The 14,722-nt window shown below is 35.3% G+C and overlaps 2 protein-coding genes across 4 annotated transcripts; both read right to left on the bottom strand.

The window, feature by feature from the left end:
* Nucleotides 1-1,114: 1,114 nt before the first annotated feature.
* Nucleotides 1,115-5,319, bottom strand: LOC149131071 (uncharacterized). Its single transcript, XM_089341957.1, has 2 exons — nucleotides 5,183-5,319; nucleotides 1,115-4,052 (listed from the first exon to the last, which is right to left on the bottom strand). The coding sequence occupies exon 2, from the start codon at nucleotides 3,807-3,809 to the stop codon at nucleotides 2,433-2,435; it is 1,377 nt and encodes a 458-aa protein (XP_089198083.1). The 5' UTR covers nucleotides 3,810-4,052; nucleotides 5,183-5,319; the 3' UTR covers nucleotides 1,115-2,432.
* A 2,057-nt stretch (nucleotides 5,320-7,376) lies between these two features.
* LOC128250728 (uncharacterized) lies at nucleotides 7,377-14,591 on the bottom strand. 3 transcript variants are annotated; one of them, XM_089341951.1, is made up of 2 exons: nucleotides 13,720-14,591; nucleotides 7,377-9,990 (listed from the first exon to the last, which is right to left on the bottom strand). In XM_089341951.1, exon 2 carries the CDS (start codon nucleotides 9,689-9,691, stop codon nucleotides 7,865-7,867), a length of 1,827 nt encoding a protein of 608 aa, XP_089198077.1. In that variant the 5' UTR covers nucleotides 9,692-9,990; nucleotides 13,720-14,591; the 3' UTR covers nucleotides 7,377-7,864. The 3 variants fall into 3 exon arrangements, with proteins under 3 accessions (XP_089198077.1, XP_089198078.1, XP_089198076.1); XM_089341952.1 differs by lacking the exon at nucleotides 13,720-14,591 and adding an exon at nucleotides 12,391-13,239; XM_089341950.1 differs by lacking the exon at nucleotides 13,720-14,591 and adding an exon at nucleotides 11,471-12,384.
* Between the last annotated feature and the right edge of the window lie 131 nt (nucleotides 14,592-14,722).

Here is a 14,722-nt window from a genome sequence, read left to right on the forward strand (position 1 = left end):
TATATATATATATATATATATATATATATAAAGGCATGTGCGACCGTTTCACAGGCATGCCTTATATATGTGCTTGTCTTTTGTTTTCTGTACATTTGAACGACACACACGCGTCGCCAGCACCACCTCACTGGCCCTTGTGCACTTAAAAGCACCCACTACACTCTCGGAGTGGTTGGCGTTAGGAAGGGCATCCAGCTCTGCCAAATCAGATTGGAGCCTGGTGTCGCCTCCTGGTCCACAGTCCTCAGTCAAATCGTCCAACCCATGCTAGCATGGAAAGCAGATGTTAAACGACGATGATGATGATGATGATATATATATATATATATCATATTAATTAATAGTAGGAGATGGATTTCGTATTAGATTTTTATTAAGTCCAACATATGTTTCAACGCAGCTGTCTGGGTCTTTTCAGGTACATTGACAAAGAAATCTCACTAGAGATTTTATGAGTTGGCTGGCTTGTTGTTATATGCCCGTCTAGTTTCAGAATGAATAAAAACAAAAAATTTTATAGAAACGCAAAAAATTCAAATATGAACGTGGAATTAGTGGGAAAATGAGTAACTTCTGATTTCTTATTACTTTTTCCTTAACTGTTTGAAATCATTACATTGTAAGTATTGCATCGTCTTTAGGAGTAAAAATTGGTCTGCATAGTTAAGAGAAAGTGAAAAACTAAATAAATGGGTCTAAGGAGGGAGAGTGGAAGCACAAAATGGAGGGATTGCAATATGTTCAGTTTTAATATCACATAATCACAAGGGCAGTGGAGAGGTGGGCATTACAATATGAATTGTGGGGAAGAGACAAGTCAGGGACAGAGACATTAACAATATGCTTTTAGGTCCTCATTTGAGCATAAATGTCTTTTAGATATACATATGTATTAGATGTATTTATAAATATGTTATATATAAGCCTTAGATAGTGTGTATGTATTATAATATTCATATAGACATAGTTCTATAAACACATAAATGTTAAGTGCAACAAGCAGAGGATACCAAATGTAACAGTATAATTGTAAGTGGTTAATTATGGCAGATTGAGAAGTGGTACCAGTAATTATTTCTGAATGTCTTTGAAAGAAATTTACACAAGACGATTTATATTCATTATAGATTTTATTCCATCATCAAGAAGTTTTTCACAATTGCTATGAATTGGAAGTAAATACAAATGCTGACTGTGTAGGTTGCTATTAATTTGATGGGAAGCTTGCAGGTCTAATAAAATAAAATACCAGTTAAGAATTGGGGTTAATGGTACAGACTGACTACCTTACATCAAAATTCCTGTCCTTTTGCTTAAGTCAAATTTTCTTTTGTTTGTTTTTAGCTTGTGCCAGAATTTATAACTTTACAATGTTTTGTATTATAATAAAATGGGGTGAAAATAAAGAAAGATAAAATGTGGCATTCAAAGTTCATCAATGTTGGTGTCTTTTGTTGAATATTTTTTAACTGTCTATGAATGGCCTCCAAAGGAGAGAAAAAGAAATTCACTCTCCAAGTTGCCAAATAAAGAGAATGTTTTCTTCTACAAATATCCCACTACACTGCCATGCTGAAGTTGATCTAGGTCAATATCAATGGAATTGAATGAGATGTCTTGATTGGACCTTGTCTCACCTAGGATGGTGGAGAATTTGACATGTAACATTAATAAATTCTATGAGCAGATTCTAAGACCAACGGACAGAAACATGAAGAGTGAGGTTTCAATTCTTGGTAATAAATAGATTATCTTTTACTTGCTTCAGTCATTAGACAGCAGCCTTGAAGGGTTTAGTCAAACAAATTATCTCAGGTACATATTTTTAAAGTCTGCTACTTATTCTGTGTACCTCTTTTACCAAACTACTAGGTCACAGTGATGTAAAGAAGCCAGCACCAGCCATCATGATGGAAGGTGAGGTGGGTCAAGAATGAACAGAAAAACACCTCTTACACATAGTATACATATGCACGAACACATATATTCACAGACAATCCTTCATGAACAAACATTTACACAAATGTGTAAATAAATAGTACATATCAACATTTAACGTCTGTGACCTGTAATTGCATCAGTTGAAAATCTATTATTCTCAAGAATGTCGTTTATTATGCAAATCTACAGGATTCCTTACTCAGGAATTGAAGTTACTCTCACATCATAAACTATTACATTTAACACTTAATCCATGCTTATATTCTCTGCACCAAAGATGACAAAATAGTATACAATGACATTTTTCTCTCCATAAAAACATCTTTTATCACTGTTACATAAGCCATGGTCATTTATCACTTTGATACAGTCTCTCTGTTGTATGAATGTGTCTCTTATGTATCGTTAAATAACTTGTTCAAGAGAATGATTTACCAAAGATACTAGTGATATGGTTTTTTACTTTGAATTAATTACACACACATATCTCAGAGATATGGTTTTTCCCCTGTATGAATACGTTTGTGAAATTTTAATGTGCTTCCATAGGTGAATGATTTATCACAGATATTACAGTGATATGGTCTTTCCCCTGTATGAGTACGTCTGTGAACTGTTAATTGACTTCCAACAGGGAATGATTTACCACAGGTATCACAGCGATATGGTTTCTCTCTTGTATGACTGCGTCGCGTGTGTATTGTTAACTGACTTGTTTGGCTAAATGTCTTACTACAGATAACACAACAGTGTGGTTTTTCCCCTGAATGAATACGTTTATGAACAGTTAATGTACTTCCAGAAGAGAATAATTTACCACAGATATCACAGTCATATGGTTTTCCTCCTGAATGAGTACGCTTGTGGACAGTTAAAGCACTTGCATAAGAGAATGATTTACTACAGATATCACAGTGATATGGTTTTTCCCCTGTATGAATACGTTTGTGAACAGTTAATGCACTTCCATCAGCAAATGATTTACCACAGATATTACAGTGATATGGTTTCTCTTTTGTATGAATGTATCTATTGTGTATTGTTAACTGGCTTGTCCGAGAGAATGATTTACCACAAATATCACAGCGATATGGTTTTTCCCCTGTGTGAATACGTCTGTGGATAGTTAATTTACTCCTATGAAGAAATGATTTACCACAGATATCACAATGATATGGTTTTTCGTCTCCATGAATACGTTTGTGAACAGTTAAATTACTTCTATCAGTGAATGATTTACTACAAATATTACAGTGATATGGCTTCTCTCTTGCATGAATACGTTTATGAGAAGTTACTGCACTTCCATTAGTAAACGACCTACCGCAAACATCACAGTGATATGGTTTCTCTCCAGTATGAATACGTTTGTGAGAATTTAAATGAACCTTTTGAAAGAATGATTTTCCACAGATATCGCAGTGATATGATTTTTTGCCAGTATGAATGTATTTGTGTTTAGCTAAATTACCCCTTTCAGAGAAAGATTCCCCACAAATGTTACACTGATATGGTTTCTCACCTGTATGAATACGTACATGGCGAGTTAGGCCATTAGCACGAGAGAATGATTTACCACAGACATCACAGTGATGTGGTTTTTCACCTGTATGAGTACATAAGTGATCAACTAAATAACTTCTGTAAGGGAATAATTTACCACAGATATTACATTCATGTGACTTTTTTCTGGAATGAATGCGTTTGTGCTTAGTTAAAGTATGTTTTTCAGAGAATGATTTACCACAAATATCACATTCATATAATTTCTCTTCTGTATGCATATGCTTTTGAGTAGCAAGGGTACATTTTAAAGAGAACGATGATTCTTCTGCTCCCTTTGGCAATTCTTCAGAAAAATTCATACTTCTGTAAGGATATTTTTACCACTTTTTATATATTCCTGGATTGATCGAAACATACCACAATGTTTCCATGGTGGCAAACTCCATTGTAAATCTGTTCAAATTTTATTAGAATAAAAAATAATCTACATATTCCAGACAATGTAGAAGAGCAACGTCTCATTCTAGAAATATTTCACTTCTGTATAAAATCTTCCTTTTATCCAAAAGTGATAAATATTGATGCCAATGCCATCCAATATTCTGAAATGATATAGAAATAGTATAAATGACACAGATTATAAAGAAATTTGAGGGAAAATTTTTTCCAAGATGGGGAAAGGGGCTTTAGATCAAGAAGACCACTTAAGTCGAACTTTCCTTGTTTTGACAGGGATTTTTCCAATTTCTTTTCACAATAACCTTGGAAATGATAGGTGGAGAAGAGTATCTTTTTATGGAAAAAGTTTTGAAAATTAATTTTTTTTACACCTCCCCTCTCTCACCATCACACTCCAGACCGATTTTGGCCAATTTTCTTTGGCACTTAAAAACCACGGTAAAAAAAAAATTGTAAATATTTTCAGAGGAAAAAGTGTGATCTTAGTGAGATTTGGCTGTTGTTTCTAGCACATCCCAAGACAACCCTCCTCGTTTCTTTCTCACTCTTGCATGTATTGATGTTTCTCAATATTTTTCTCCCCATGAACAATTTATGCTATAAAATTAAGTTGAAAATGTATGATTTTTTTTCAAAACCACTCCCCGACCCAATTCTTTCTGTTTATAATTGAACATATCGGAGGGACTGGGGTCACTGCTGGCATTTATCAAGTCATTTAAAATAAATAAAAAAGAAGAGGTATGTAAAAGATGATTCATTTTAATAGAATACTTTTCTGTTAGAAAATGTTTAGTCTTACACACATGACTTCGCTTGATTGAGATATTGCCTTTTTTTAAAAATTATATCCTATCAGTGGACCACGGCGTATTTCTTCGACATCATCATTCCAAAAAATGTGTTTTATGGGAGAAAAATATTGCAAATAAACATCAATATACGTGAGAGTGAAAACAAGGAGTGGTCTTGGAAACAACAGCCAAATCAAGAATTCGTGAAAAAGTATCTATTTTTCTGGAAGTTATGAGGCAACAAAGTCGTGAGGGTGAGGTACATATCTGTAGCTATGGTGGAAGTTTTATCATCCATAGAAAAGAATAGGGAAATATTTTCAGTTCAATATAATTACTGTATTCTTGAAGAAAATATCTTTTACCAATGCCGTTATATATTTCCACATTTATACAATTACCATGATCAGACAAGTGGAACACAATTCTATTATTTAAATACATTACTACAGCATGAAATCAAACTTCTTTAAACTTACCATCGGCAGATGTAAACAATGAATCAATGTGTTATGCGTTTTCACCAAACTACCACAGTAAATATCTCAAATGCTGGAATGAGATTGACCAAGGTTTCAATCCTCAGCGACGTTGAGTTCCTAACAAGCTCAACAATAAAATCGTAAGTGAAGCTGGCTTAATGTCTCCAGCCGCACTTTCGGTCTAAAATATACCGAACTCAATGGTAACGTTCCCTTGGATATGTCATAAGGTCACAAGAGGTACGAAACATTTTCAACAAATTATTTTAATCTCTAAAATATGAATAAGACGTGGCAGTATTAATAGACGCAAATTCTGATGATAAACCACTGAGCAAACCTACCTTCTCTTTCGTGAATGAAATATTTTTCCCTGCTCCTTCCGATTTTTTTTTTTTTTTTGACAAACTTAGGTTGAGTGCAAATTTTAGGTGAAAGAACATGCTCACCAAGAAATGTTTAATAAGCACTGCTTGGAGATAGAATTAAGAGTGACACAATATTTCATAAATATTATCTCTAAATACTTTTATTTACGTTTAAGCTTGTTATTATTATGTTTTTCTCAATGTTTATGATCTTTTATTTTCTAGATTTTTAGTAATAAATATATTTCTTTTCTTTTATTGTACTAATAATATCTACAAGCTACTGTTTAATTATGACTAACATACCCTTCCATTTATTAAAAAAAAAATCATCATATTACAAGTGGTTGATATTATCTGAGGTAAACTTGATCAGCAGTGGAAGAAGGAGTTTTGAAACCATAGTAACCAGAATAAGTAGAAGTCACATCTCTTTCCAGCTTTTCTATAAAGCATACTGGTACTAATTATTTCCCAATCAATTGAATAGATCTTGTCTTTAATCTTTAAACAACCAAATTAGCTTACTTAGGCTAGTACTAGTTATTTTTTCTCTATCCTCAAATGATTAGCAATCCTTGACAAAAAGTGAGCTTGCACCAAGGTTCTCCATTTAGGATGATTAGTATTTTTCTCTATGTAACTAAGGTTTTTATTTGGTTTCTGATATGGCTTTTATATTCCTGTTCTTAAATCTAATGTAACATCTAGGAAGTTTATTGAGTTATGTTCCTCTTCTTTGAATATAGAAAGCCCTATGTTTAAATAATTTCTTCCTATATTTTTCTATCTCTAGATTGGAGCGGGTTAAGAAAGGTGAAAAGTGCACCATCCCTATATAGACCACCTACTTTGGAGAAGCCTTTATTTAAGCAGAATAATATATTACAAAGTGGTTGGCATGAAGAAAGGCATTCAACCATAGAAATCATGCCAAAACAGACATGGAGCACTGGCAGCTCTTCAGCTGCCATCAAACTGTCCAACCCATGCCAGCATGGAAAACAGATGCTAAATGATGATGACAATGATATACACACAAATACACAACCATGGAACTATGGTTATATGATTAAGAAGTTTGCTTACCAACCACATGGTCTCAGTTTCAGTCACACTTTCTGGCATCTTAGCCAAGTGCCTTCTATTATGGCCCAGGGCTGATCAAAGCCCCGTGAGTGAAATTACCAGACTGACACAGAGAAACACCCATCGTATATGTGTGTGAGGGATTTTTACATTACCTTCATGTACCAATTGTAAATAAAAGAACTGTTCAGGGGTATTTGTTTCCAGTTCTTTATGTAAAACATGTTTGGGATGTCCATTGTTTGATAGACTGGAAGTTTATTACCCGACTTAGAAACAAGGTGGGGTTGGAGATAAGAAGGACATCTAATGATTGGAAACTTTGTCGCACCATACACTTATCTGACCTATGCAAGTACAAAAAACTAGATATTAAAAAGAACATGACTTTCCTCCTGGGTGAATACATTTACAATTAGTAAAAACTTTTCCCATGAGAATTATTTACCATTAATATAAGAGCATGGAGGCACATGGCCTAATGGTTAGAGCAGCGAACTCATGATCAAGACATTGCAGGTTCGAATCTCAGAGCACGCGATGTGTATGGTTATGAGCAAAACACCTAAGCAGAAGGTAGGGGCAAACTTCTGCAGACTCTTTCACCACAACTTTCTCTCACTCTTTCCTCCTGCATCTAGCAGCTCACCTGTGATAGACTGGCGTCCTATCTAGGTGGGGATACTATATGCCAATGAAACCAGGCATGGCTCAAGAAGGAACAAACAACAATATAAAAGCATCATGGTTTTTATTTTGTAAAAATGTTTCAGATGAGTTAAGTTATTTCTATCCATACGAGAATGACTTGCCACTGATATTGGAGTGAAATGGTTTCTCACCTGCACAATCATACCTGTGAGTAGTTAAGGTATTTCCATGAGAGAATAATTTACCACAGATATCGTAATTAAATTGATTCAACACTTGTGTGAATATGTTTGTTACTATCAAAGTGAAAACAAAAATGAAAAAAGCTCTACTTCATGTCTTAAACAAGTCATATGTATGGTTTGCTTTAGGGAATATGGTTTTTGTGGCTGGCTGCCTTACATATCACCATCAATTTCACAGTATATTGGATGTCTTTTACTTTGGAGCCAGCACTAGAGAGGCTGTCATGTTGCTGGCAACTTTTGAGTGCTGATGTATCTGTCCGTTTGTCACTCACTTCACAAAGGACGTTTTTGAGTTGATGAGTTATTTATTACAGATATCACTGTTATAAAACTTTTTCATTAGAACAAATACACTTGTGTTTGGTTAAAGCAGAATTTTGAGAAAATGATTTGCCACAGATATCACAGTGATATGGTTTTTCTCCTGTATGAATGTATTTGTGACTACTTAAAGCAGTACTTAAACAGAATGATTTACCACATATATTACACTGATATGGCTTTTCTCCTGTATGAATGCGTTTGTGCTTAGTTAAATCACTATTTTGGGAGAAAGATTTACCACAAATTTCACACTTGTAGGGTCTATCTCCTGTATGAATACGACTATGAATTACTAAATGTGATGTTTGAGAAAATGATTTATCACACGTCTCACAGTGATATGGTTTCTCACCTGTGTGAGTACGACTATGAACAGTTAAATGACCTGCCTGAGAGAAAGACTTACCACAGATGTTACAATCATATGGTTTCTCTCCTGTATGAGTGTATTTATGTTTAGTTAAGTGATGTTTTTCTGAGAACGATTTACCACAGATATCACAGGGATATAGCATATCACCTATATGAAAGCGCATGTGTCTAGTTAAGCTATAATTTTGAGAGAAGGATTGGCCACAGAGACTACAATGATATGGCCTTTCTCCTGTATGAATACGTTTGTGAGCAGTTAATCTACTAGCAACACTGAATGATTTACCACAGATATCACAGGGATATGGTTTCTCTCCTGTGTGAGTACGTTTGTGTTTAGTTAATTCACTAGCAACACTGAATGACTTAACACAAATATCACACTGATATGGTTTTTCTCCTGTATGAATACGCTTGTGAACAGTTAATCCACTTCTAGCAATGAATGATTTACCACAGATATCACAGTCATATGGCCTTTCCCCTGTATGAATACGTTTGTGAGCAGTTACTGCACTTCCAACAGTGAATGACTTACCACAGATATCGCAGGGATAGGGTTTCTCTCCCGTATGCATGCGTCTTTTGTGTAATGTTAATTGGCATGTTTGAGTGAATGATTTACCACAGATCTCGCAGTGATATGGTTTCTCACCAGTATGAAGACGTGTATGCTTTGTTAGACCCTGACTGCTAGAGAACGATTTCCCACAGACATCACAATGGAATGGTTTCTCTCCTGTATGAATGTATTTGTGTTTAGTTAAATTACCTTTTTCAGAGAATGATTTACCACAGATGTCACATTGATATGGTTTTTCTCCAGTATGGAAGTATGTGTGAGTAATTAAAGTGTGTAATCGAGAGAATGATTTACCGCAGATATCACAGTTGTGTGGTTTCTCTCCTGTGTGGCTACGTATGTGTCGGGTTAGGCGATAAGCATGAGAGAATGATTTTCCACAGATATTACAGTGATGTGGTTTTTCACCTGTATGAATACGTGTGTGCTCAGCTAAGTGACTACTTAAAGAGAATGATTTACCACAGATATTACAGTGATGAGGTTTTTCACCTGTATGAGTACGTGTGTGTTCAGCTAAGTGGTTTCTTAGAGAGAATGATTTACCGCAGATATCACAGCTGTGAGGTCTCTCTCCAGTATGGAGATGTTTGTGAGTAATTAACGTACGTATTCGAGCAAATGATTTACCACAGATATCACAGTTGTGTGGCTTCTCTCCTGTATGGAGATATCTATGTTCAGTTAAGTAAATTTTTACATTGTATGATTTACCACAGATATCACAATGATACCGTTTCTCTGGTATCTTACTTGTATTAATACATTTATGAGTAGTAAGCTTGCTTTTCAGAGAGAATGACTTTTTACAGATATCACAGTGGTAGGAGGATTCCCCTGTCTCTTTTGACAATTCTTCAGGCAAATCCATACTTCTATAATTCTTTTATTCCCCACAACAATATCTGTATATTTTTTAAAATCTTTATCTTTCTTCCTGAGTTGATCAAAGCCTTTCCATGAACTGCAATATTTCCACAAACGTTTATCTCTGTTATCATCAGAAAAGGATTGCAATGTCTTTTTATAATCTTAGCAAATTTAAGTGGAACTCAGTATCATCTTGTATATATTCCAGGCAATGATAGAGAGAAATGTTGCTCAGTTTTCTGTGTAACCTTTTTCTTTAATTTTTTAAGGATTATAAATAATGTCAATGTCTCAGATAGCCTGAAATGATAGAGAAATAGTTTAAGGTATTAAAAAGCAGAGATTCAATAGTGGAAGTTTATAATTCTATATTGATAAACCATAAACTTTTACCCCAACAAATAAACTTTACATTTTGCTTTACTATTTAAACTACATGATACAAAGTTGTGTGGAGTTTACTCATTTACAGTCTACATCTACATCTTCAGAATAGTGATTGTGGATTATATCTGGACCAGTGTCTTTAGTTGTTGTACCTTCAGGCCTTACTCAGTCACAAATTTAGTAATGCTCTCAGCTCTTGGAATTCCATTATTTACATCAGGGATATTCTGCTCAACAGTTATTGTAGGTACAGGAGTGGCTGTATGGTAAGTAGCTTGCTTACAACCACATGGTTCAAGGTTCAGGCCCACTGCATGACACGTTGGGCAAGTGTCTTTTACTATAGCCTTGGGCTGACCAAAGCTTTTATAGTGCATTTGGTAGACGGAAACTGAAAGGAGTCCGTCATATATATGAATATATATGTGATTGTGTGTCTGTGTTTGTCCCCCTACCATCGCCTGACAACAGATGCTGGTGTGTTTACGTCCCCCTAAGTTACTGGTTCAGCAAAATAGATCGATAGAATAAGTACTAGGCTTACAAAGAATAAGTACTGGGTCAATTTGTTTGACTAAAGGTGATGCTCCAGCATGGCTGCAGTCAAACAACTGATATATAAAAAAGAATTTGTGACACCATATACAACCAAAATGTGTGTGTGTGTGTGTGTGGTGCCACTGAAACGTTGCTGTGGTAAGCACCTCAACTCCACAGGCCCTCACAGTTAGTGTTGCTGCCTAAAATGCTGGTCATTTTGCTCATCACACTGAGTTAAACTTAACCATTAAGCAGGCTCTGGCTTGGGTTAATATCCCCTCAGTTCTGGGTCAGACAAGATTATCCAGAAGTGATGGGAAGAGACCAGATGCTCTTACCCTTTGTCCCTGGATATGAGGTAGGTGCCTCATCTAGGATGTTACAGTCAAATTATGCCTCTAACTCTGAAAAATTTCATTTAACAAATTCCTTAACGTAAAGGATGGTCCTCAAAAGTGATTTTTTTTTTTTCGACATAGATATAATCTGGATAGAAACATGAAGAAAAGAAGTTAAGGTGCATAAAATATACAACATTCACATTGTTTTGCTACATTAATTTCCGATATAATCGTAAGCTACATGTAACTTAATCACATATCAAAGACATTTGCAGAAAATTTCATTAAAAAACACATTTTTCAGAAAGTTATGGATAAACCGTTTTTATGACGGGAGGGGTACATTTGTGTAAATATTTGTTTTCACATTTATATAATTACTACATCTGAAAGCGATACCTTTCCCAATTCTTATATATTCTCGCTCCAATATAATTACCTACATCCAAGTAAAGCAATTCTATTATTTATATACAGTATTACAGCGTTAAAACAATCGTGTATCAGCTTACCAATTTCAGATGTAAACAGAGAATCAACGTGTTATATGTTATCAGCAAACTAAATATCTGATTGTTGAAATGGGGTTCACCAATGTTTTATCAACTTGATTCTACACCAACATTCAAATTGCTCTGGATTTCTTCAACAACAAAATTTCAATTTATCCCAATGAACGCGTGAAGCTGACTTTATGTCACCAGCCGCATTTTCGATGTCAAATATTATAATGGTAACGTCTCCTTGGAGAGTTGCAGAAGTTGGTGCTGAGTGTTTCTGGTGAAATGTAATTTTTCACAGCGATACTTAGGTTTTAAAAACATTTTAAAGAGAATTTATTTTTTAGAATTTGATAGTATATTGGGAGTTGAAAAACGCGGTAATTATTTCATCAAATATGATATAATAATTACTGTTTTTCCGTCTCTCCCCTCAAATATGATAGCCAAACTTTGGGTGGATGCCATATTTTGTACACGCGTACATATGCTTATTTATAAATCGCTAATCTCGACACATTTTATTCTCTCTCGCCATTTCCCCGCCTCATCCTTTTCTGTCGAAGAACGTATTGAAAACTTTTCCATTCTTCCCGAGCTTCAAACTAAAGAGACTGCTAGTTGTTTCCCTTGCTTGTCTTTTGTTTTCTGTACATTTGAACCTCACACACACACACAGATAGATAGATATTTCTAGTGAGCCCACTTGCTTAGAGAGGCCTTAAGCAACCTCGAAAAGCCAAGAGCTTTATAGACTTGAAACCCTGGGCAACGCTACAGACCGGCCGTATCTATCTTTATCTACATATCCTACTGTTCTATATAGCTTAGAGTGTTCTTCTTCGGATTTTGATTTACTGACGATACGTACATATATTGACATAGAACGAAGAAGAATTTTGACGAAAAGATATGGCGACAGCGTTATTTACCTCGGTGACTGCTGAGTGATAGAGTGTTAGTTTTTTGGGGGGGAATATTCGTAGTCGAAGTAGTTTTAGTGGTAGTTGATGTAGAGATGGTGGCGGTGGATACATAATTGTATTACATATATATACATACATACATACATACATATTATATATACACACACGCACACGTGTACATATACATATATATATATGTGTGAATAAAAAATAAAAATAACAAAATATGAAAAAAAGGGTTTTGTATGATCGTGTATAGAGGAATATATTATTTAAGAGTTCCAACTCAATCTGTTTTTTATGTTTTATTTAAAGTCTTATAAAATTAATGCGGGATATTGAACATCGAATATATAATATAAATAGTAAAATGAAACGAAGTATTGAATATATGAAATATTGAGTATTAAATATATAAGGACTAATGTACTTTCATGCCTCATGGCATTCATCAGGGTCCTGTCTGATAGATGTGCAGCATCTAAGCAGGATTTCTTCAAAAATTTGTGCAAAAGTATCTATTTTTCTGGAAGTTATGAGGCAACAAAGTCGTGAGGGTGAGGTACATATCTGTAGTTATGGTGGAAGTTTTATCATCCATAGAAAAGAATAGGGAAATATTTCCAGTTCAATATAATTACTGTATTCTTGAAGAAAATATATTTTACCAATGCCGTTCTAGGCACTGTCATGCTATTAGCTGTCAGAAGTGAAAGTGCTCACTGCTAGTGAAGTATCTGTCTGTCTGCCTGCATGCCTGTTGCTGGCCTGTCGATTCTTTGGCTACTAACAGCTAATACCATGACTGGCCGGAGCGAGCTATATGTCTGTCTGTCTGTCTCTCTCTCTTTCTATCTATCTATTACTCGAAAGTTCGCGCGTCCGTGCTAGCTAGTCGTGAGTGGTCGATCCTATTATTTTTAAACTTCAAACTTCATTTGTTTTCTATTTTGATAAATTCTCTCTGTTGAAAATTATATTTTTATATTTTAAATAATTTGCCATTTCAGGAAATATGTTTTTATATTAAATTTGTGTTTTCTACTCACGACTAGCTAGCGCGGATGCGCAAACTTTCGAGTAATAGATAGATAGATAGAGAGACAGACAGACAGACAGACATATAGCTCGCTCCGGCCAGTCATGGTATTAGCTGTCAGTAGCCAAAGAATCGACAGGCCAGCAACAGGCAGACAGGCAGACAGACAGATACTTCACTAGCAGGCAGTGAGCACTTTCGCTTCTGACAGCTAATAGCATGATCAGACAAGTGGAACATAATTCTATTATTTAAATACATTACTACAGCATGAAATCAAACTTCTTTCAACTTACCTTTAGCAGATGTAAACAATGAATCAATGTGTTATGCGTTTTCACCAAACTACCACAGTAAATATCTCAAATGCTGCAATGAGATTGACCAAAGTTTCGATCCTCAGCGACCTGAGTTCCTAAAAAGCTCAACAATAAAATCGTGAGTGAAGCTGGCTTAATGTCGCCAACCGCACTTTCGGTCTTAAATATACCAAACTCAATGGTAACGTCCCCTTGGATATGTCATAAGGTCACAAGGGGACGTTGAATATTTCAAGAGGTACGAAACATTTTCAACAAATTATTTTAATCTCTAAAATATGAATAAGACATGGCAGTATTAATAGACGCAAATTCTGACGATAAACCACTGAGCAAACCTAGCTTCTCTTTCGTGAATGAAATGTTTTTCGCTGCTCATTTCCGATTTTTCTTTTTGACACAATATTTCATAAATATTTACGTTTTAGTTTGTCTCAATGTTTATGATCTTTTATTTTCTAGATTTAATCATCATCATCATCATCATCGTTTAACGTCCGCTTTCCATGCTAGCATGGGTTGGACGATTTGACTGAGGACTGGTGAAAACAGATGGCTACACCAGGCTTCAATTTGATTTGGCAGAGTTTCTACAGCTGGGTGCCCTTCCTAACGCCATATATATAAAAAGAACATGACTTTCCTCCTGGGTGAATACATTTACAATTAGTAAAAACTTTTCCTATGAGAAATATTTACCACTAATATAAGAGCATGGAGGCACATGGCCTAATGGTTAGAGCAGCGAACTCATGATCAAGACATTGCAGGTTCGAATCTCAGAGCAGGTGATGTGTATGGTTATGAGCAAAACACCTAAGCAGAAGGTAGGGGCAAACTTCTGCAGACTCTTTCACCACAACTTTCTCTCACTCTTTCCTCCTGCATCTAGCAGCTCACCTGAGACAGACTGGCGTCCTATCTAGGTGGGGATACTATACGCCAATGAAACCAGGCATGGCTCAAGAAGGAACAAACA

The sequence above is a fragment of the Octopus bimaculoides genome, chromosome 25 (assembly GCF_046866305.1).
Source record: "Octopus bimaculoides isolate indiv1 chromosome 25, ASM4686630v1, whole genome shotgun sequence".
Taxonomy (NCBI): domain Eukaryota; kingdom Metazoa; phylum Mollusca; class Cephalopoda; order Octopoda; family Octopodidae; genus Octopus; species Octopus bimaculoides.